This window comes from Ailuropoda melanoleuca, chromosome 9 (assembly GCF_002007445.2).
Source record: "Ailuropoda melanoleuca isolate Jingjing chromosome 9, ASM200744v2, whole genome shotgun sequence".
Taxonomy (NCBI): domain Eukaryota; kingdom Metazoa; phylum Chordata; class Mammalia; order Carnivora; family Ursidae; genus Ailuropoda; species Ailuropoda melanoleuca.
In genome coordinates this window covers 3316618-3340727 of record NC_048226.1, presented here as the reverse complement: position 1 = coordinate 3340727, position 24110 = coordinate 3316618, and the positions used below count along the sequence as shown (strand labels likewise).

At 46.2% G+C, this 24110-nt stretch overlaps 1 protein-coding gene across 1 annotated transcript in view; it reads left to right on the top strand.

The window, feature by feature from the left end:
• Positions 1-23743, top strand: part of LOC100467513 — a 76590-nt gene extending 52847 nt beyond the window's left edge. Inside the window, exon 18 of the mRNA XM_034668884.1 lies at positions 22521-23743. Coding sequence (XP_034524775.1) covers positions 22521-22726 — 206 coding nt within the window. The 3' untranslated portion in view covers positions 22727-23743. The remainder of the gene's footprint in view (positions 1-22520) is intronic.
• Positions 23744-24110: the final 367 nt, after the last annotated feature.

Genomic DNA, 24110 nt, shown 5'->3' with positions numbered 1-24110 from the left:
CTTGGAAGTGAAATTGCTAAGTTAGAGTGAATGCAACTGCCAGATGCCCTTCCCACACGGGCACACTACTCTTGATGTAATAATGCCTGTTTCCCCATACCCAGGTCATTTGACTTCCATATTTGCCAAGCAATCATGGGTAAAAAAGAGTATGCAATCTTAAGTTGCCTTTCTGTGATAACTAGTGAAGTTGAGCTCCCCCCGCCCCATAGTTTAGTTTGCCATTTGTATTTTCTTAGGTCTGAATTGCCTGTCTGTGTAATTTATTCATTTTTTCTTTAGGTTGTTTACTTTGCCTTATTGATTCATAAATGCTCTTTACATATGGGGATATTAATAGGTTTCCCCCCAGTTTATTATTGCGGGTTTTTTTTAAGTTTTATTTATTTAAGTGATCTTTACACCCAAAGTGAGGCTTAAACTCATGACCCTGAGATCAGGAGTCCAGTGCTCGTCTAATTGAGCCAGCCAGGGGCCCCTATTGTTGTGACTTTGCGTTCTTTATGTATTCTAAATACAAGTCCTTTGACAAATGTGTGGCTTGCAAATATTTTCTTTTACTCTGTAGCTTCTTTTTATTCTCCTAACAGGGTTTTGGACAGATCAAAAGTTTTTAATTGTGGTGAAGTCCAGTTTCTCATTTCTTCCCTCTAAGGTCATGCTTTTGGTGTGAAGTCTGAGCTTTCTGTGACTAGCCCTGAACAAGTTATCCTGTGCTTTCTCCCCAGAGTTGTCCATGTTTACATTTCAGTCTACGATCCACTCTGAGTTAATTTTTGTATGAGACTCAAGTCCAAGTTCACTCATTTGCCCATGGATTTCAAACTACCCCTCCATAACACACCTGCCCATGGGATTTTCTTCCAACACTATTGCTATCTTTTGAGATTTTTTTTTCAATTAAAAAATAAAAATGATGGGACCAATATGTGTATATAGTTCTAGAAGGAAAATGGTGCTACCAGGCCTTTATGAAAAGCATCTGTCTCCCTTTCTACCCTCTCCCCGTCTTCATTTCCTGCTCTCAGAAGAACCCACTTTAAACTCTTTATTTGGTATTTAGCTCCATTGTTCTAAATCATATGCTTTTATTGCTAGTTCTTGATTTTTTTGGTTTGGGATAATATCTGTGGTTTCCTGATACGGCAGACGAAGTCTGTGCTCCCTGTCCTCAGCCTCCCATGTACTTTCCCTCCCCACCTCATCCTTCCAAGTCACCCATAATCACTGTTTCATTGTGGCGCCATTACTTTGACCATGTGGCACCCCCACCCCACACTGTTGTGTTAAATGTTGTTGCCTCTACTTCTTGGTGAAGACATGGGCAACCCCGTGACCTATCTGGCTCCTCTTGGGTGATGTAAGTCCTCGTTTCACTGGAGAGTATGGATGCAGGCTTAGGCAGCACTCAGAATGTTTCCTCATGTAATCGTCAAAGCGGGTCTTGACTTGAACCTGGGCTCCCCCTCCTGAAGCTCTGGTCTATTGTAGGGTGAAGATTGGTGTCAACAAAAGGGTTGTAGTTGGCTTCGCCTCTCTTTCTCCATCTACCACTTCTGTTCTTAAAGCTCCAGGGAACATATTTCAAGCTCTCTTGTGGGTCTTTTTAGAAGTCTCCCTTGACTTGATGTGAAATAGGCGGGACATAAACACACCCCCCTCCTTCAGTCTCTCCAGCAAGTTCTCTGAAAACCTTTTCTGATCTCCATCTCCTGACCTATCTATACTATAGATAAGGTTGGGGTTAAGAGTCGTAAAAACTGGTTTCCCATCTCTTCTGATTTGGTTTGTGTGTTTGCAAGTTCAACATGGTGGTCTTCTGCACGTCCGTTTTTTTTTTAATAGCTCTGGAGCCTCAGCCATAACTTCCATTTTTATATCCTATAACAATTATTTACAATGTTATGAGTGTTAAAATAATACTCATGGCCATATCTCACAGTGTACTATCATTACATTTTCATTGTCATTCAACTTTTTATTGTTGGTTACTCTAGCTTCATCGTAAGTCTTGAAGTTGGGTGGTGTTAGTCGTCTAACATTGGTCTTTTTTTAAAGCTCTTTGGGCTGTTCTGGTAGCTTTCCTATGTGAATTTTAGGATTAGTTTTTCAATTTCTAGAAAAGAAATCATGCTCAGATTTTGATGTGGTTGAGGTCGAATCTGTAAATCAATTTGGTGGGGATTTACAGCTTAACAATACGGAGTTTTCCCATCTTAAACACAGTCTACTTTATTTTCCACTTCAGTTTTCTTATTTCTCTCTGCCATATTTTGCTGTTTTCAGCAGATAAGTCTTATACATTTTAAAATCAGTCTCTCCATATTTTTCATGTGACTTTAAACATCATTTTTACAAAATTTCAGTGACCAATTTTTTATTGCTGATGTGTAGACATACAGTTGATTTTTATATATTGGTCTTGTGTCCTGCCATGTTGCTAAATTCACTTATTAGTTTCAGCAGGTTTTTTTTTTTTTTTATAGATCCTGTAGTTTTTCTGTGTAGATGATCATGTCATCTACAAGTAAAGACTTACCGGATGTTAGGGTGCCTTTTATTTGTTTTTCTAGCCTTTTTGCACCTGCTAGAACCTCCAGTATAATGTTGAATAGAATAGTTGGTGTGGACATGCTTGCCTTGTTCTTGATGTAAGAGGGGTAGGATTCAGTATCTCATAATTAAGTATGATGGTAGCTATAGGTCTTTCATGGATGTCTTCTATCAGATTGAATTCCTTTCCAGTCATAGTTTGCTGAGAGTTTTTATTAGGAATGAATTTTTTTGGCATCGATGGAAATGATAATATGTTTTTTTGTTTTAGTTTGTTAACGTGGTGAGTTATGTTAAATTAATTAAAGCAATCTTATATTCACGGGATAAACCCTTTGTGAGAAAGGTTTTTTTTAAAAATAAACTTAATTTTAGAATAGTTTTAGATTTGTAGTAAAGTTGCAGCATTCCTATATGCCCAAAACTGTTCCCTTGTTATTTTTTTTCCTTATTATTAACATCTTATGTGTTTGGTACATCCAGTGAACCTGTATTGATGCATTATTATTAACTAAAGTGTGTTTTTTATTCAGATTTCCTTAGTTTTTACCTAATGCCCTTTTTCTGTCCCAACATCCCATTCAAGACACTGCGTTACATTTAGTCATAGTATCTGCTCAGACTCCTCTTGGCTGTGATGGTTTCTAAGACTTTCTTTGTTTTTAAGAGCTTCGCAGCTTTGGGGAGTAGTATTCAGGTATTTTGTAGAATGTCCCTCAATTGAGATTTGTCTGATACTTTTTTCATGATGAGACTGGGGATATGGAATTGGAAGACCACGGAGGCCAAGTGCTGTTCTCAGGGTATCAACATGAATTATTGATGTTAATTTTAACTGATGCCTTTGCTGACCTCCCTGTTGAGGCAAGTGTTTGTCAGCTTTCTCTGTTACTCTTCCAAATAAATGTTTCCCTGTGCAAAGGTTTTTAACTACAGATTAAATTTCCTTATACATGTGAGGCTCTTGAGGTTATCTGTTTCTTCTTGAGTGAGCTTTGGTAGTTTGTGTCTTTCATGGCATTTGTCCATTTCATCTAAGTTGCCAGATTTATTGGCATAAAGTTGTTCATATATTCCCTTATTTTCCTTGTAAGATTTACAGACTTTGTCGTGGTGCCACTGCTCTCTTTTCTCGTAGAAAATTTGTGTCTTCTCCCTGCATATAGATGCATCAATCTTATTGCTCTTCTCAAAGAACTAGTTTTCTCTTTCATTGGTTCTCTATTGCTTACTGTTTTCTAGCTCATTGAGTTGCACTTCGGTCTTTATGATTTTGTTTCTTCTTTGGATTTCATTTGCTCTTCCTCGTATCATTTCTGAAGGTAGAAGCAGTTCTTCCATCCTAATCTGTGCGTTTGGTGCTAGTTTTTTCCTCCAAGTACAGCTCTAGCAACGCCCCATAGATCTTGGTATGTTGGCTTCATTTTCATCCTCTTCAAGATACTTTCTAGTTTCACTTTTGATATCCTCTTTAACCCATGGTTTATTTTGAGGTATGTTATTTAGTTTCCACATATTTGGGGGATTTTCCGTAGCTTTCTGTTTTAGATTTCCAATTAATTCCATTTCGCTTGGATAACATACTCTGTATGACTTGTACCCTTTAAAAATTTTTGAAACTTTCTTTTTTATGGCCCAGAATACAATCCATCTTAGTAAATGTTCTTCACTTGAAATGCATGTGTATTCTCTCCTTGTTGGGTGAAGGGTTCTACAAATGCCAATTTGGCCAAATTGTTTGATAACATAGTTCAAGTCACCTGTACTTTGTGGATATTTTGTCTAGTCTTTTATATTACGTTTCGAGCAGGGGATATTGAGATCTCTGATTGTAATTGTGGAGTTGTCTCTTCCTCCTGGCAATTCTAGCAGAATTATGGGAAGATTGGTTATATTCCCTTCCCCTCCCTTTGTTTTCATTGACCCTTTAAACCTGATCACTCATACTGTTTTTAATGATGGGAAATTTTTTTTAATGCTTTAAATATTCTGCTTTATTCTCTCTGATTTTTTCTTTTTAATATCCTATTAGATGTTGAAACTTTTGTCTCATCCTGTTTGGCTCATCTTTTCCTTCTTGCTTTCTAGATAGCTGTTCTTTTTACTTTGTCCTCTGAGAAAATTTCACCTTGTGTATTTTCTTCCTTGTACCCACTCATTTATTTAGTGCATCTATTGAATTTCTTTTCCCAGTTGAATGAACTTAAAATAATACAAATTTATTGTCTGTCTTATAGTTCTGGAGGTTAGAAGTCCTAAAACCAAGGTGCTGCTGTTCCTTCAAGAGGCTTTAGGGAAGACTCTATTACCTTATCTCTTCCACCTTCTAGAGGCTGCCTGCATTCTTTGGCTTATGGCCCCTCATTCCATGTTCAAAGCCAGCAGTGGACCATCTTCCAAGCTGTCTGACTTCTGCTTGCATTGTCATACCTCTTTCTCTGACTCTCACCCTCTTGCCTTCTTCTTCTAAAGTCCCTTGTGATTACATTGTGATAAAATTGGGCCCACCCACGTCGTTCAGAGTTATCTTTCCATCTCAAGATCTATAATTTAATCACACCTGCAGATCCCCTTCTGCCACGTAAAGAAGGAATCCACAGGTTCTAGGATGTGGACATCTGGGGGTGGGGTGGAGAGATGGTTGTTACTCTGTTTATCACACCAATACTCAGATTTTTAAATTTTAACATGTAATTTGATAAATAATTAGATTCTTCACATCCCTCTAAGAATATTAATCATACTTGCTATGAGTGTGTCTTATGGCTGCCCACCTTCCGTGGTTGTGGGGGAATAAGGGATGCTCTGCTGAGTGAGGGACATTGGTTTCTGGTTTTCTGGGTGTTTGCATCCTCACTGCCCCGACTTTCTAGTTCAGGTTCCTAACCTCATGCCTCCTTCCTGGAGGCAGATGCCTGGGCTCCCAGGCGCTTGGTGCAGACCCAGGGTGGGAGGACTCACCAGGCTGCTCTTTTCCCAGAATGCCAGTCGTCCAGCTTCCACTCCACACCGACTCTGGGCTTTGGGCGTCCTCAGCGCCCACTTCTGGAGCAACCCTCTTCGAGAACCATTCTGGGCTTCATTTCTTCCATCTGCCGCATCCACTTTTCAGCGATTCCTCACATTCTTCACGATTTCTGGTCTGCCACCAGTGTTCATTCTTGTTTCCCAGCATCACTTGGAAATTTTAAAATACCTATTTTATGGTTGATGGCGATTCGAGATTGAAAGGAAGTCTGTGCTCTTGTGCTCCGTCTGTGGCGTCAGTGCCAACCTCCCTCGGGTCATTCAATGCGTGTGGACGCGTTTCTCTGCTGTTTGTCGCCTAAGGTGGCTTTGGACGCCAAGTGGCTGTAGACGTAAAGAGCTTTGAATTACATCATAAGACAATTATTCTTTTCTCAATTGTTTTTTTTATTGTTCTGCTTTCAAGGAGATAAAGCCAGAGTTTTGGACTGGAATATTTTTAATGTCAGGTTTTAGCAGAGAAGATAAGCCTTGGCTTAAAAGCCTTTTGCAGGCAAGAGTACCCAGCTTGAATTTAATAAAATTGCCTATTTTGGGGCATCTGCGTGGCCCAGTCAGTTAAGCATCTGACTCTTGATTTCGGCTCAGGTGATGTCAGGGCGGAGGGATCGAGTGCCCTGTCTGGCTCCGCACTGGGCATGGAGTCTGCCTGAAGATTCCCTCTCTGCCTCTGTCCATCCCCTGCTCACTCTCTCTTGCTCGCTTGCTCTCTCAAAAAAATTGTGTATTTTTCATCCTAATTAGTCTCCTGGTTACAGTCTCTATGGCATGGAGCACTAATTTTCGATTTACATCTTTGATGTAACATTTTATTTAAAGTTATTTGAATAAAATTGATTTCATTAAAATATTACCAAGTGCACACTCAGGCATAGTACTCTGGAGAGTTCTTTTGTATTGTGTTAGGGTAATACGTGTGTCCCACTGGACGCGTCTCTCTGCTATTTGTCGCCCAAGGTGGCTTTCTTTGGGCTCCAAATGGCTATAGACCCTTCAAGGCTAAAGAACCTTGAATCATAAGACAATTATGACGTCAGTTGCTTTTTTTAAGACCTCGACGTGCAACCAGTGCTCCACAGAATAGGATTTTCTCACTCATGCAGCTGTCCATGTCGGGTGGTGCTCCCAGTGTCTGTGGAGTCACTCAGGCCTGGGCCGATGACAGCTCCGCCAGCTTCATCATGTGGCTTCTGTACTGTCCTAGCTGTCGCCATGCCAGCCAGCAGGAAGGGGAGAAAGAACAGCAATCCAGGCTAGACGTGTCCTCTTAAGCCAGCGAGATAAGAGTGACACTCTCCCAAGCCAGGGGTGAGAACTGAATCGGAGGACCATGGGTGGTGGCCGAGCTGGGACGCAGCCTCTAGCTGGGCAGCCACTCCAGGGCCAGTGGGAGACACACAGCAGGTGCTAGTCCCCAGCAAGATGGAATTCTGCGAGACAGGAATTGCAAGGACCCCTAGCCATGGTAGAGGGTCCTTGATTAGACCCTGGCTCTGCTCTCTGGAGGGTGCAAGGGGACCTCCCTTGGCCTCTGTCCTCTAGGTCCCTAGATTTGCCTGCTTGGGAGTCCTTCATATCTTCCATGTCTTCACTTCATGTTGGAGGAAATAGGCTTTGGAAAGCTGCGCCCTGGGGGACTTGTCCTTCCTGTTGCCTGGGGGGCCTTGAGGGTCAAGGGATGGCTCAGGGGATGCAGATGTGTTCAGGTTAGGCTTGTGCTTCCTTTCACACCTGGTGCCTTCAGAAACACACTGAGCTTCCAGGCTCTAGCTCCTGGGCTGATAACCGCACCCAAGGTCCCGTCCTTAGAGGGAGCTCTTTAAGGCCACCTTCTTTCTTCCTCTTTTTGTCTTGCCTTCCTTAACTTAGGGGGGCCACCTCGAGGCCGTCTCAATCAGTAGGTGAGTGGGAGTGGGGAGGCAATGCCTTTAATTTAATCTTTGCTGCAGAACCGGGGCTGTCATTTGGTTTAGAGTCTCAGAATGATTTGGAATAACAGCCTGCTTGTCTTCTGCTCTTTGGGACAGAGAAGCAGCTAGGTTTTCTTAGTGCGCGGGGACCCCACCTCTGATCTTCCTCTCTTCCCTTGTATCTTTGCTTGCAAACGAGGCAGTTCTTGTCTTTCTTACAATAATTTGCTGGATGCACCAAGGAGTAGCTCACGTACACTAACGTTTTGTTTTATCAAGCTTTTTTCTTTGGAGCTACTGGTATGCGATATGCTCTCAAAGTTATACTAGGCAAAACTTCACCGAATGTTTGCCATGACCTAACAAGGGTCACCGGCTTTCACACCTGTTACACCTGCTCCTTCCTTATCGCTGGCTGCCCACCAAGTCAGCACCCCAAACTTGATGGTGAGAGCACCCCACTCCTGGCACTAGGTTGTGTTAGGGAGGAATAGTTAATGTTCCACAGAGACTCCAGAAAACAGTGGTCCGAAAGGTAGAAATTAGGAATGGGAGTCCAGGCTAGAGAGTCCTCCTCCGGAAATGAGCCCCAAGTGGCTCACTCGCTTCCACTCCCAGCCTGGCAAGAGCAGAGTCTGACTCTCACACCTGGCTGCGAAGGCTGGGGCCGGGGGAGGTAAGCCGGAGAGCCACATCCGACCTGTGTGCATATTCCTGGGGAAGAAAGCAAGCGTGGGTTTTGGTGGTTAGCTTGTGGCTTCTACCACTGACATCTACATTTGTTGAGGAAGAAAACATCTGTTCTATCTCTCACTGACCTCTCTGTAGGGTCCCACATAATTCATTTCCGTTAGAGTGTGGCCCCACGCCCATGCCCACACTGCTGGGGGGAATGTATATTAAAGTAAGTTGGGAGTTGGCAGATGTCTTGTGTCGGGGGTCAAGTGGTAAATCCTTTAGGCTTCGTGGGTTCTGTCGTAGGCGTCTGACTCAGTTAGAGTGGGAAGCAGCTGTAGACAATTTGAAAATGAATGTGCAAGGCTGTGTTCCACTAAAACGTTATTTGGCCTGCGGGCCGTAGTTTGCGGAGCCCTGGGGTGACTCACTGGGAAATCAATTTAGCAGTATCTATCAAAATTAATAAAAATGTTTACGCATTCTCAGTGGCTTCATTCCCGGAAATGTATCCTAAGGAAATAATTTAAGCAATAGCCCATTCATCCATCTGTTATGGCACTGTCTAGAGACATGAAAAGTCAGAAGTGAAAATAACCCAATGACCAGTGTTTGTTTATATGTATTTGTCAATAGTAGGATACTCGTTAAGTAGATAAGGGTACATCAAGGGGACTATTACGCAGCTATTCAGATGCATTAGTATGGACATTATGGAGAAACATAAAAATGTTTATGGTACGATAGTTGAGTGGAAGAAAGACACCAAGTTGTAAGTATACGGTGAGGACAGTTTTGCAAATCCACATTTGCGTGTAGACCAAGTTAAAGGGTAGTAGGATTATGGGCAATATTTTCCCGTTTTCAAGATATTCTTTAATATTTGAATGAAAAATGTATTTAAGAAGGGAAAATTGATGGCCCTTGAAGAAAAGATACTTCCTTCTTTAAAGAAATTGTGCACCACATTTTATTCCCTGTTTTCCCCTGGCCCCCGGGAAGCTCAGTGCCAGATGTGAAGGTTGAGCACAGGGACCGCGGCCATGGCTGCAGCGGCCTCTTGCGCCCCTCCTCTCCTTCCACCAGGGCTGCAGTGCATCCTCGTTTGTTTGGGACAGGCCCAGGTAAACTATCCCGAGACAGTCCTGTGTCTGTCGCTTTAGTTTAGTTTTTAATAATGCCCCCCTTTTACTCTCAAAAGTTCTCTTTGTTTGGATGAAAATCTGTTGTTTCCCTGGTGTTTGTGGCTTGGCTTTTCGACTTCTGGTCCAGAAACACTATATTCTGAACGTGTGTATTATTGTAAGCCACTTCAAAATTTCTGTTTGGAAAGAAGCTGGATATAAAAACAAACTAAGTAAAAACTTTGAAAATGCGTCCAACCCCAGGCTGCCCATCACTTGCCCTCCCCGTGCTCTGCTGTATCTGAGTGAAAGACAGCTAGCAGACCCTGGGACCGAGGGTCCAGCTCGCAGGCTGCCCTGCTCTCATCTGCTAGGGGGGAAAACTCAGCTCTCCTTTGATAAAGGGTGTCCTTGTCTCCCTGTAGCGATACTAACTTTGACCTCTCAGCCTGGCAGTGTGGAAAGTGAGGTACTCTATAACAGTGGAGAAGTATTTTAACTAAAGGATCACTTAAGGGCATAAGGACATAGCATTTGAGTGCCAAAGATAAGCCAGGTATATATTATTTGATGGTATAAATCCATTTCATGGCCATAACAATATTGTAAGGAAGTGGTGCTCGTAGAAAATAAAACAGTAACAAATAATAATGTAACAATACAGCAGTTACACTTACTGAGTACTTACTATGGGTCAGCTAATGTACTAAATACTTCCTACACGTTCTCATGCTGTTATTATGCCCATTTTACAGATGAGTAAGTAGAGGGGTTGAGTGAGATTTTCTGAAGGCCACAGAGGCAGAAAGTAGCAGAGCTGGACCCTTTACCTTCTAGATTTTTCACTTTATGTCCTTAAGAAGGAATACTGGGGGAACATTTAAAATGTACAAGAGCATTGGGAATGATTTATTTCCAAGATTCTTGATCACAGGGAATCCGCAGCCAGCAAGTGGTTGCAAAGGGAGTCTGTTGTATGCCTCTGACTTGGAAGAAGAAAATGCTGATAGGACAGTGAGTACTTTGGCTTTGTCATCCAGACTGTGCATGTCCGTGCCTTTGTCCCCTCCTTCTTGGCCAGTAGCTAGGTCCCTGGCCACATTAAGTTGTTAGAAGAGCGGTGGTCAGCCAGAGATCACAGATGTACAAAGACAGCTCCTCGGAAGGCTCGGCGTCCAATAGCCGGACTCTCCACTGTGCCCTCCCCAGCTGCCTCTCTGAAATTGCCCTTGGCCGTGGCTTTAGCCCCCGACTCCAGCATCGGGCTGTGGTGATTTGTGGGTGGAATTTTCGAGTGTAAAGGGGTCCTGTACTGTTTGTTTCTGGGGCACAGTTTCAAAAGAAAATGGCATTTTATAGCCCGTATTAATGGGAAATTACTTTCCATTAGGATACTGAATGATTTGCACATAATGTTTATAAAGTGAAGGAAAAATGTCAAGCATTTCACTAACAATTTAAAGCAAAGCTCACAGGACTGTGCCAGGAACGCATTCCAAGAACATTTTCTTCATCATTTCTTTCTAAAGAAACAGAAAAGAGGGAGATGAAAGGATGCAGGTCAATTAGGCAGAATCCATCGTGGGACTGAGATGGAATCTTTGGTAATACATTTCTTGCTGCCTAAGAGAATGAATAAAGTGAGCCAGGAGCTGGGGGGGGGGGTGGCGGTGGAAGTCACATCTTGAGATGATGGATTGCAGGCAGAACCGAGTTCAGCCCTGGCTTGGAGGAAGCACAGCCTGTCCAAGCCCGTGCGCGTGGGGTCACGATGCTTCATCAGGACGTGCTGCCCCTGTGTCCCCAAAGAGACGACAGGGCCAAGAAAAGGTCCCGAAATGTGTGCCTGCCTCGTTCCCAGAAAACCCTCCGTTTTGAAGAAAATAGTGTCGGAGTTTGCAACCTGGGCTCACGTGTCTTCCCCGCCCTGGGCTCATGCGTATCAGGCCCCATGTTGTCACTTACAGAATTAGAAAAAGTATACTTTGCATTTTTTGTCAACTCCTTTATGTATGAGGTTTTTATTTTTTCCCCCCCATTGCAGTTCTTAAAGAGGGCGTCACTTTATGTAATCACAACTTAGGGCTAACATGCTCCAGCCTGAGATCGACTTGGAAAATATGGAAGGCCGAGGGCAGTGAACACGTGTGGTTCCAAGTGCATGCTATGGGCGTTCAGAGCGAGGCAAATAAATCAGACCGTTTCTAGGAAGACATTCTCACTCCCTCCAGGTATAAAAGAGACTTTTATAAAGTTCTTGACGCTGCTAAGAGGGCTCGGAAGTAATGTCTAGAGTCTGAGTCGTTCCCCTCGTCGGAGCAAAAATCTCTAGGATTACGTTAGAACATAAACATTGATTCAAAAGTCAAATGTGAAGTTCGAAACTTGAAGAAGACGAGCACTTCGCAAATAGAAATAAATGCTTTTTTTTTTTTTTTAACTTAAATTTCCAAAGAGGAAACGCAAATTTCCACTCAGCAGTGACTGATAATTGCTCAGTGGGTAGGTTGTTTCTTGCTTTTTCTTCTTTCCTTCCCATACTTTTCTTGTTTGTTTTTTTATCACTGCCCCCCCCATACACATTTCTGTACATTATCAGCAGTGGGCCGGTCAGCGCCCTGGCCAGGAGAGAAATAAACAAGGAAACAGGAGTCCTGCAGTATAGCTCAGAATCTGGCTCTCACTTGCTGTGTGACTTTGGGTGAGTTTCTTAACCTCTCTGGGCGGATTTGTGCTTGCCCCTAACTGAAGCGATAGGACTGAGCACATTGCAAGTCTCTTCCCCTCTCAATGCCATGGCTGCTGTAGTTCTGTTTTATGAGTACTTAACATTCTTAAAAACTTGAGAAGTGTACAGATGGAACATTTTCTATGTTCTCTGTTTAAAAAAATATTTCTTTAAAATGATGAAATCTGAGCTAGGATTCTTATTGTTGATCATTAGCCGCCGATTCAGGAAAGGGGAAGAGTCCTCCTCTTATTTTTCATCACAAGGAAGCTTTAGAAGGAAAGTTTCTCACTGCAGGGAACAGTTTCCAGTCATTCTTCTAAACCGTCTGTAGAAAGAGTTTTCGGAAAGCTGTAAGGGGTAACTTCTAATTTAGTGGTGGGAATTTTAATACTACTTGGCTGAAATGATGGCATGATTATATTATCTCAAATGCCACCTATTTAAAATTTTTGATATTCTGCAATGATGACGCATTTGGTCTTTAAGCTAAAATTTAAAGTGCTATCGTCTAAATCTTAATATAGGTACTTAGGTTTTTACAAAATAGTGTAGAAATNGACGCATTTGGTCTTTAAGCTAAAATTTAAAGTGCTATCGTCTAAATCTTAATATAGGTACTTAGGTTTTTACAAAATAGTGTAGAAGTGATTGGTTTCCAGGGATAACACAGAAGGCAGCTACAGGGCGTAATCCCGGGGGACTTCATGTTTGAGTCCGTGGGAATGATCCCTCCCACCCCCGCAGGAGTTGTCCTGTGGGTGTGGCCTCAGCTGCAAACCCTAATGCCAGTTATGGGGAGGAGAGACACACGGGAAGTGTAAGAAAACAGTGCCGGGCCAGACCAGGCACCAGATGGCGACACCAGGCCTCCAAGACAGGTGCACAAAGGGAGAGGTGAGCCTATAGCCAAGTGCCCAATACTTGCCCTGTCCAAAGGGGGCGCCGGTGTCAGGAGTAGCTGTTCGTTGCCTAGGAATATGGACCCAGAAGAGCCAGCCTTTTTGATTTTTCAAGAGAAGCCAGTGTATTTGTTTTACATGCAGTCTCCTGCTTTTTAAAATATTGGTAACTAAGCCACACTGTACGAAGCAAGGAGCAGGCCAAACAGAACACATCTGCGAGCGTGAACTCCATGCCAGCGGCCAGGAAGCCACCTCTGGTTAAGGCCCCCGTGTGTCTAATGCTCGGAGCGGCAAAGGCAGCCCACAAACACAGGACCTGATGATCCCAGGCAGCTTCTGAGATAACATCTCGGGACAAGCATTGCTGGGCAAGGTGGAGGGCACAACCCTCACTTGCTCACACCCATCTCCTGCCCCGTGTAAGTTGTGAAGGACTGGAATTAAGGTTAAAACAAATCACACATGCTTATTTTTATAGATTGCAGTATAATGATTAAGCTTGAGTTCCCCTGACGAGTGTTTCAACAAATCACGTCTCCTGTGGGTACATACAGCATTCTTATTTCTAGAAAGACAGTTCATAGACTTTCACTAGACTTTTCTTAGTAATTTGCTACTTAACTTGTCTTAGCTTGGGTGGCTTTAACAGAATACCACCGACCAGGGGGCTCGAACAATGAACACTTATTTCTCCCTGTGCTGGGGCGGAGAGGTCCAAGATGAGGGTGCTACCAGATTCTGCGTCTGGTGAGGGTCCGCTTCCTGGTTTATGGGTGGCTGTCTTCTTGCTGTGTCCCTATATGGTGGCATTGTCCCATTCACGGGGGTCCACTCTCATGACCTAATCACCTCCCCAAAGACCCACATACCACCACACTGAGGATTAGGGCTTCGACGTAGGAATTCGGAGGGGATGCATGCATTCAATCCATAGCATTAACCACAGATTAAGGCATAAAATTTGCAGGTAAGAAAATCAGGGCCCAGGGGTGACCTAATCCAGAGCTTGAAACAAGGGATCTGAAGTTCCCGTGTAGTTTATTACCAGTGGACAAAAATGGCATGTTCGAGATGGTGAACAAAGTGGTTTTTGTGGCATTTATTACAGTTCTACACCAGCGCTGTGTCTGGGTCAGTTAGAGGGAAAGTGTTTCACTTCCAAAGAATTTTTCTGCGAGTGCTTGAGATTTTAGATTGGGAAAAGAGAAATTACGGTTTGAACCAAAAATGTTCGTGCAAATTCAAAGGAGATGGTATCGCATAGGTTGAGTGGGGTGCCTGGCCGGGAGGACGTATGCACTCATTGAGTGTTTGAGAGGAGTCTAACCGGGAATAAACTCAAAAGTTTGAAACCCGCTCTGTGCCCCAGTGTGTTAAGAGGTGAACTACCCCATCATCCGATGGCACAGGCCCAGCCAGATAGCAGGGCCATCTTGGCGTGCAGCCAAAGCCTCCAGAGGGAGGCTCGGGTCCCATTCCTGGTGGGGGGTAACTCCACCCACTGACAGGAAGCCTCCTCTCTGTCCGCACCAGCCCCATGGGTAGCACTGGGGATAAGGAAACACCTCGGAACTTCCAGACTTCAGAAAGGGGGCAGAACGTGAGCCTACCCAGCCCAGACGGGTGTCACCTGCAGGCCTCACCGTTAGATGGGCTGTGGGGTCACAGGGAGGCCCGGATCCTGGCTCTCACTCCCTCCCTCTGGGTCTCAGTTTCATCCTTGAGAGAACGGGAATTACGACCCTGACCGCACGGGGCTGTTCTGAGATCATGTCGATCAGAGGTGCGGGGCAGGCACGGTGCTCATGGCAGAGCAAGAGCCCCCCCCGCCCCCCGTGGCCATTCGTGTTACCTAACTGGTTATCTGATTTCTTAGCCTACAGCAGACTGGAAGCAGCAGATTAGAAAGGCCAAGGGACTGCTTCGGGAAGGCCCACTGACGGCAGGAAAGTGACAGGTCGCAGCCCGGCAACAAGGGAGGCAAGAGAAAGACTAAAAAATAAAAAGCAGGAACACAAAGTCAGAAGGCACAGCAGTCTGGGGCATTTACTAAAAGACAAAGAGCCTTCCTCAGGTCAGTAGCTTCTGGTAGACGCCATACCTTGTTCCCTGATAGGCACGCATGTTGACAACAGTTGTATGAATCACTTCTCTCTCTGTCCCCTTTCCCTTCCAAAAAAATAGGAGTGGGGGAATGAGGGGGTGTCGTAGCTTGCCTTTCAGCGTGGGTGTTCTGCCCGGAGCCCAGGGACTGGAATCCCCAGAGTCAGGGCCAGCAGAGAAGAGCAAGCAGGGGGCTCCTCTGAGGGTCTAAAAGGGACCCAAGTTTAAGACCAGCAAAAGAGTGGCGAGGTTTTCCTGCTACCCAGAGAAGGATGCCCCCTGCCGCGCCGACCACTCCCTGCCTTTCCCCATCCACGGCAGTCAGTGCCAGGAGGAGAAATCCAGCCCTGGAGAACGGGGCCCCAGATCCTGGCATGTGGCGGGGGTGGGGGGGGCACAGGAGCAGACCAGGCTGCAGAAACGCCAGGCCCATCGGATGCCACGTCCACTCGGATGGCGCATCTGCCACCTGGCGTCGACTCCTGTGTTTGCTTTTTTTTTTTTTTAATTGAAGCCTGAGCTGCTCACTTTGAAGCAGGGGCTCAGGCAGAAAAAAACAGGACAGAATAAGCACCAAAGGACATCCTTTGGTGGGACCAGGGAGGGATTTAGGGGCAAACGCTCCCAAAGAACATTCCAGGGCCTGGGCGCTCCCCAGAGCACGCCAAGCTGAGCTCACAGGCTCACCAAGCCCAGCTGATAGACCCTGCCCCCCACCCTTAGNATGGAGGTCCCGTCTCAGCGCGTTGCTGAATTGCTTTGAACCTCTGTGTGCCTTAATTTCTCCATCAGACTGGGGGGAGTAATGGTGCCAAAGTAAATCCGCTGATGTCAGTGAGGCACTCAGAATAGTGTTCTGGCACCGAGGGTTCTGATGTCATCCCCGTTGCTGATGGGGGCTGAGGACCGTGCGACCACCACGGGAATGCGATGGGCTGGGTGGGCATCTCTGTGTGAGTGAGCAGCCCTCTGCATCAGGGATTTGGGGAAGCAGAAGGTGGGGTGCGGAAGGGCACTCCCCAGAATTATAGTGGTGTTAAAATAATAAGAGGGGACCCAGGATTGGTAGGAACCGGGCCATATTAGTGCCAAGAGGGAAGGGAACGCATTTTCAGGAGAATGTGATTTCCCTACCTACTGTGCATTCCCGATGCAGTCCGTACTCACCAGCCACCTTGAAACTCTCGGGTTATGGCCTCCTTTGTTTCTTTTTTCCTCCTAATGGTGTGGATCAGAACTTGAATGATAAATATTTAACAGGGACCCTCCCTTTTCTCTGTTAAAATAATCTTTGTTTCGGTGCTTTAACAAGGAAGACTGTTTTTCCCACCTCTGCTCTCATGTGATGTGAAGCCAGGTCTCAGGAGTAAGAGAAAATAAACACGGGCCACGCAGCCAGGGCGGGCGGGCGGAGGCAGCGTCCTTGCTGGGCAGTCCGGGCCAGAGCTGGGGGCGTCCGCCCCCGCCAGACAGCACACTGTGCCTCCACGTCAGCCGGCGAGGTGCGTGTGAGGTCAAGGAGCAGTGCTGCGAGACCCCAGGGGGAGAGAGGAATGAGTTGTCCCCAGAGATGGACACTGGGTAGGACCTGTCTTTGCTTACGGGACGGTTTCAGCAAAGGTGCTGGCGTCCGGTAGTGCTCAGCGGGGCCTGCAGACCCGGTGCAGGTGCTTGTGTCTCTCCGGCGCGGAAGAGCCGCTGAGGAAATGCTGCCCGTTCTGCCGGCCCTGTGGGCTCCCTCCGTGCTGACTCTCACCCCTCTTTGTGCAGAGGGAAGCTTCCTACATGATCACTTCGGTGGGCAGGAACTCTATTTCTCTTCAAGCGAACTGAACTTGCTTATGAGTCTCCATTTAGACTGGTGGCGGAAACAAGTTAATCTTTTTTCCATTTCTACTGTTGGCCAAAAAAAAAAAATTAATCTTTTTTCCATCTCTTCTAATAGTGGAAAAAAACATAATCTTGCCATTTCAAGGTAACTCTTTTAATAGAAAGTAGACTCTCCCTTTATTACTTGGTCAATTTAGGACTTAAACCCAGTCAGTTCCGTTTAGAGTCCATTAGGTCTGTTGGTCTTTCTCACGGACCCTCTCCTCCGCACGCCTCTCCCCCAAGATGTTGCCCAGATGCCAGGGGACGTTCCCTGGATGTCATGGTGGCAGGCGAGCCCCTTGGTCTGGGCTGAACTGCTCGCACAGAGATGACTTGTCCCTCCAGCCCCAGGCCCGGCTCCGTGGTCCAAGACTCTGACTCTGGATTGCGGGGTCTCTGCATCCTGTGTGTCCGTCGTGGGCCATCTCTGATCCAGCTTCCCCCCCCCAGCACCTCCTCACTTCCTGGGGGGACTGGAGATTTGTTCAGAGGTCATGGGGAGCCAGGAGTGGCTCCCTCAGACCCTTCCCTGCATAATTACACCTCCCCACCATGTTGGTTGAGAGCACTAAGGGACCTGCCTTCTCCCAGAGTTCCAGTGGGAAGAGGGGCCTAAGACCCCCTCACCCCCACCAGGGTAGAATAAGGGGAGCATTTCAACCTTCTTGCCCACCTTCTTCTCTCTCCAGCCCCTTCCCTGCCTCTGGAAAGAGCTCGTATGTCTTCTCGGATGGCAGGAAGCAGCCCTTCCCTCTCCACGGCTTGTAACAAAATCTCCATGCTCAGAGTTCTTCAGATCCTGGTTCCTGGGACTCCAGCAGTCAGCCTATCTGTCTGTCTGTCTCTCTGCCTCTTAAGTCTCATAAAAGCCTACCTGGCTCTGGCATGGGCATGAAAGCCTGTAAACCTTGGCTTTCACACCAGTTTGCAGCTGAAATGGCATGATTTTGGAACCTAGAAGTTACAACATTGACTGCATTGTTCATGTCCCTAAAGTAAGGGAGGCCACAGTTCCTTGGGCTGAAGGCCCCTGACAGCAGAAATGACCCAGTTCGGCAAACGCAGTGGACGATATTTCAGAATATCGCCCTGCTGCTTGTGTAGTCCCGGCAGCCAGCCCGAGCTCTGGTCGGTGTGGATTTACCTGGTGTCTGCGCTGTCAGAACTGCGTTCGCTGCTGGGGGCCGTGTAGAGGTGGCTGGAGAGCCAGGTGCTCACGCCTTACCTGAGTCAGGGACTGTGGCCTGCATCATTACGCCACCCCACGGCCTCTCAGGAGAGACGCCGTGTTTTGGGTTCATTTGCTGATGGAGTGTGATATGAGTGCTGGATGCTTTCCAGCCCTCAGAAAATCAAAGTGGGCAGTGTGGCAATGGTCGCTTGCCTAGAATAAATGAAGTGGGAAGTGAGTAATATGGCTTTTCCCTGATTCGTTCAGTGTGCGTGCCGGGAGTGCACACATATGTGCGTGTAACTGCTGGTTAGGGTAAGTGCATGCCTGCCATTCAGCATTTAGTTTAGTCACTGCAGGTAGCTTGCAGACTCAGCGGGAGGAAAAATATATAGTTAGACCCATAGTCAGCGTGATAGCCCATAAAATGTCTTGGCAACCCTTAGCGGCGTCACAGATCATGTAGGAGGTGATATCAGCAGGGTAGATCCCGGGCTGGGAGCCCTGGTGTCTGGTTCTGGCTTTGCCATTAGCCTGGGGGCCAGGTTGCTATGACCTCTTGGAGGTATCTCTGCCTCTTCTTCAAGAAGAGAACGGTCCATGGAAGACCATCAAATAGCCCTCTATCACTAATGTTTTGTGTTCACGGAAATGCTTTCCAAGACGACCGCGTGGTTTGGCACCTAACTCTGTCTCACTCTTCAGTGCGCCTAGAATGCAAGACATGCTAAAAGGATAGTAATGACTTTTATAGACCACATTAAAACAGGTATTCATTAATAAAGTTGACTTTGACTCAACGGCCCAAGTTGGCATGGATTTTCAGTGTCCCAACGCGCCCAGCGAGGCGTTGCATTTCCAAAGGAAAAGGGAAAGTTCTGCATGCTAAACACTCAGTTTCCCAATGCTCTGAAGCCACTGAATGCCGTTCTGTTCAAATTCAAGATAATGAACTAGACCTCCGTGTTGAAGTCCTTCCACGGCCATCATTAGGACAAAAGGAATATACAAAGTTGGGGTGGGATGGAAGTGTGTCATGGAAGGAGCCATCCAAATGCTAGAAGCTTCACGTGCATGCTAGAGACTGCAGTCCACGTGGATTTCGATTCTAAAAGGCTGACCTACCTGTAAGTCACCACGCGGGAAGGAGTTTCCTCTCTGGAGAGGGAGAAGTGCGTCCCCTTCCCTTTGCCTACCAGCTGAAACTCCTCGACACTCCTAAGCTCTGGTTGAAGAAAGTGGAGGGGAGGGAGGACCGTTAGGCGGGTGGTTTGCAGCCTCCCTTGGACATTGGAGACACCTGCGATATTTTAAATATCCCGAGGTCCAGGTCCCACCGCCAGGCCTGGGGTTCCACTAAACGCATGAGCTTTTTAGTATGCTGCCGTGTTGAGAGTCACGGTGACAGGAAGGCCGTGGGGCCACCTCAGCCCCACTGGGGAACTTCACTGATGAACAGCCTGCAGGCGAAGGAGTGCTTGGCTCCCACTCCCACCTGGTGTGGACAGAGTGTTGGAAGGTCTGGAGTGGGGCTGGCACAGACGGAGGGCCGCCCTGTCTGTCAGAGAAACAAGTGGGCCTCACTCAGTGATTAGCTGCCCAAGATAGAGGGGCTTCTCATTTGACCAACCATAGCAATACCCAAATTTATATTCTCTTTATGTGCACATGGAAGCTCTGGTGAGGAAGGAACATAATCTCTAGCAGGGCTTGCTTCAACTCTCAAAGAGAGTGAGAAGGAAGAATGTTTCATAATATCAGAGAAAGGAAATAAGAACAGAAAGCATAAAATAGGATGGCAGAGGTGAGATGACATACATGGATATTTCAGTCCTGTGCGGGGATTAAGCTCTTCTTAAAGGACAGGGACCGTGAACCTGGCTCAGTCTTGCCCGGGGATGCTGCCTCCCACTTTTGCAGACCTCAATCTGCTGGTGTGACGACAGAAACGGGCCATGAGGAGTTGGCTGTCCATGATGTGGAGGGCTCCCTGGTCTCCTTCTCGATGGCCTGTTCTGCCTTCTGACGGTGGCCTCTGTCCCTGGGGTAGTTGCTGGGTAGACAGGGGGTGTGGTTTTCATGGGGTGGGGCTTGGCTTCCTTCCAGCTCCATCTTCCCTGGGACAGTCACATCTGCTGTGGACCCACCAGTGGTCCATGCCCTTGACTGCTCTGGGTCGGACATCACCTCCCCTGGCCAGGACAGCCTCTCTGCTCCTGCCCATGCTCTTGCCTCCGCATGGAACCATGAGAACACTGAGGCCACATGCCCCTGTGAGAGGCTGTACTGACCTGGGCTGGGATGATCCCCTCTTCTTCCCAGACACTCTTACGTCACTATCCTATACTGTCCGAGAAAGGGTTCTACATTCGGAAATCCATAAGCCTAGATAATTGGGGGCAAATTTTTTCAAATCTTCAAGTTCAAATATTTTAGAAAATAGGAAAAAAAAAGTTTATTTTATAAAGCTGACATGCTCTGATATCAAAGCCTGACCAGAATATAAAATGGGAGTAATTTCACTTTTAAATACAGATGCAAAAATCTTAAATAGTAACAAACTCAGTCTAGCTCTAGAATGAAAGTATCGCCCACGAGTAAGTGGTTCCTTCGGGACCTGCGATGGCCATCACTCATTAAAAATATTCTAGGGCTGTGTGGGTGGCTCAGGCGGTTAAGCAGCTGACTCTGGATTTCGGCTCAGGTCCTGGTCTCAGGGTCCTGGGATCGAGCCCCATGTTGGGCTCCATGCTAGGTTGGGAGTCTGCTTGAGGACTCTCTCCTTCTGCCTCTCCCCCTGCCTGTGCAAATAAATAAATACATCTTTGAAAAAAATATTCTAAAACTAATCTTAATATTAAAAAAATATCCAGTTAAAATCAAAGAGACTTTTTAAAAGTAATCTCTGTGCCCAGTTGGGGCTTAAACTCACCACCCTGAAATCAAGAGTTGTATGCTCTACCGACTGAGCCAGCCAGGTACCCCTCAAAATGAAATTTTTATGGGGGGGAGCTCAATACATTGATACTGAAGTTTACCTGGTGGGATGATATCATGAGAACAGGATATGAGGAACTTACCTTATTAGTTATTAACACTTACTTTAAAGCTATAATATTTCAGATGATACGTTGTTACCCTCATGGATCAGTGGAAAAAAATAGAAAATCCTGAAATACATCCAAGTGCACATGATCATTAAATACACAGCGAAGATAAGAGTAGTATTTGAAGTCTAAAAGTCTTGGAAAAATTTATGTCCTATGAATAGCAAACTCCCTTCCGAAATTTACCGTCAGGTATTGACTGTGCACGTTTGTAAATAAACATGGATTAGGGTGTTTTTCAAGGAGTTACCTTCCTAGCTAACAGAGAGAACAGAGAGAAGGGAAGGAAGGATCTTATCTATCCAACAATATAGGAGGCGGGCTAAAGAAACTGTATCATACTGATGGAGTCGACGGCTGGTCAGCAATTAAAGGTATTCTGGAAAGAGAGTCACACTAATATGTATAGGAATGTTCTTTTATGAAAAGAATATATTTATGTAAATACATACAAGGATATATTCATCAAGACATCTGGAAGCTTCTCTTCCAAAATGTTAATTTAACGTTGGTTATGTCTGGATTAGTGGGTTACAGCTGACTTCTCAATTTTACATACTTTTCTCCTTCCTTTCTCCCTCCTTCCTCCTCGCCTTCCTTCCTCCTTCCTCCCCTCCTTCTCTCCTCACTCCTCCCCCCTCTCCTCCCCTCCCTCCTTCCTTCCTTCCTTTCTTTCTCCTCCTTCCTTCCCTCCTTCCCTCTTCTCTCCCTTTATTACCATTGAAATGTTTTAGTTTTGAAATTAAAAAATAACTATTTGAAAAATGTTATTCCGAGAACGTCTAGCTTCACGCAGTAAGCCCAGCATGTCAGGCTGGTCTGTGAATGGTCTGCCCATCCTCTCCCATGTCACACCCTGCCTCATTCCAGCTCCTGGTCACTAGCTCTGGGACGATGTCCCGACCACCCAGGCCTTTCCTGCCTCCTCCTTCTCTGAGCTTCTGAGCTATAAGTGATTCTCCAGCTCATCTCTGTCCTTAAATGTCATACACACCTTGTGCAGTGTAAGCTTGCTGAAGGCAGGGGTTGGGCCTTGCAATTCTCTGCCTCCCCCGGGCTCCAGGCAGAGGAGAGGAGCTGCTTTCAGGGAGGTGGGCTGGGCCAGCCTCCACCGCATGCGAGTACTGAAGGGAAAAGCCATGGACCCAGGAGGTCAGCTGGGGCATCCTCTGGCTGGGGGCAGCTGGGACCGACACCACGAGCCCAGCACCGGAGAGCAGGGCCGAGCCTGCCTTGTGGGGAGGACGGCGGGGGACTGCTGTTCATGACCTCTCCAGCTCCCCACTCCTCCAGGGATAATGTGTCATGTTAATCCGTACTTTTTATCTCCATATGATGTGGACAGGTTCTAATGTTCCCATGGACCAGCCCTGCTGTCGTGGTCTCTATGATTTTGAGCCCGAAAACCAAGGAGAACTAGGATTTAAAGAAGGGGACATCATTACATTAACCAATCAAATAGATGAAAACTGGTATGAAGGGATGCTACACGGGGCATCTGGATTCTTCCCCATTAATTATGTTGAAGTGATCGTGCCTTTACCTCAGTAAATGTGTAACTCACACTTTGGACATGCTTTCGTAACTGAAATGAATTCACGCCAGTGCTCTCTCAGTGTGGTGGTCTGTGACATCCTGTTCTTTGACCAACTTAATGACTTTTGTATGTGCGTTCTCTTTATAACGTATTTTGTATCCGTTTCATTTGTATAAATGATTTTCTTGTATTAGCTACATGAAACTATAGTTTTCTCTCTTTTTTTTTTTTTTTGGTTATTGGCCTAAAAGTCATCGGTTAAATAAATGTCTGTGCTTCTTGTTGCTAAAAATAAATTTCAGTCATGTCCATGAATTGCCTGTTGATATCCCTCAGCTAAAATGGAATGCAAATTTTGAAACTTAAAAAATGCTAAATATTTTGTCTCCTGACATTACTGATGTCATCTGGTCTTTCCTTATGTTTTAGTGACCTGTGAGCCGTCCAATAAATATGACACCATGTTGGCAGAAGGCCTTGCTTATTCTTAATGTTGAATGGAGTTGTAAGCGCGCTGTTCCCCTGAGCCCCATGGCTGACCCGGGGGTCCCAGTGGATGCATGGGAGTTTCTTCCTGAGTCAGCAGGTCTGAGAGTGGGCGTTCACTGTCCCCCGATTCAAACACAGCACACCCTCCTTCCAGTTCCGGGATAGGAGACTCTTCCACGTACTGTCGAGTTGATTTATAAGAGAGCTGCTACCCAGCATCGGGTGGGTTCTCACGCAGGTCCCGTAGGCGTGCTGGCGGGGGCAGGGTCAGGAGTTGGGCTGAGGGCACGGTAACAAGATCGCCTGGGTTAGGAGAGCCAGCCCCTGGCCTCGCTCACAGGTTGATCTGGGGGGAGTGCCACCAGCACTCATCACATAGGGGTCAGGTATCCTCTCTCCTTCGCAGAGAAGGACACTCAACGGACAGCTTGCCCAGGATTGAACAGCCTGTGGTGTGAGAGGCAGAGTTTGAACTACACCCCACGGCCTACTGAGGTGTGCCCACCGGGATACACCTTGCTTTTCACTGACAAATGCCTAGCGGCCAGGTTGGTTCAAGGGGACCAAAACCAGACTTCTCAGTCTTCTGGGTCCTTGGTACATCAGTAAAGTCACAACAACATCCTGGATAGTTTTACCTCCTTTCTTTTCCCACCAGCTCCCTGCCCCAACATGTTCTCTAAAGCAGTTGTATATATAGCGTCCATAGTAAAATAATAATAATGACTAACATTTATTGAGTGCTTACTGTATGCCAGGTGCTACTGCAAGCATTTAAATGAAAAAACTCAATCCTCATAACAGCCCGTTTTGCAGATAAGAGAGCTGAGACGCAGCAAGGCTGAGTAGTCTGTCCACAGTCACACGGTCATGGAATGCCAGAGCTGGGCTCCTGAGCTAGGTGGTCTC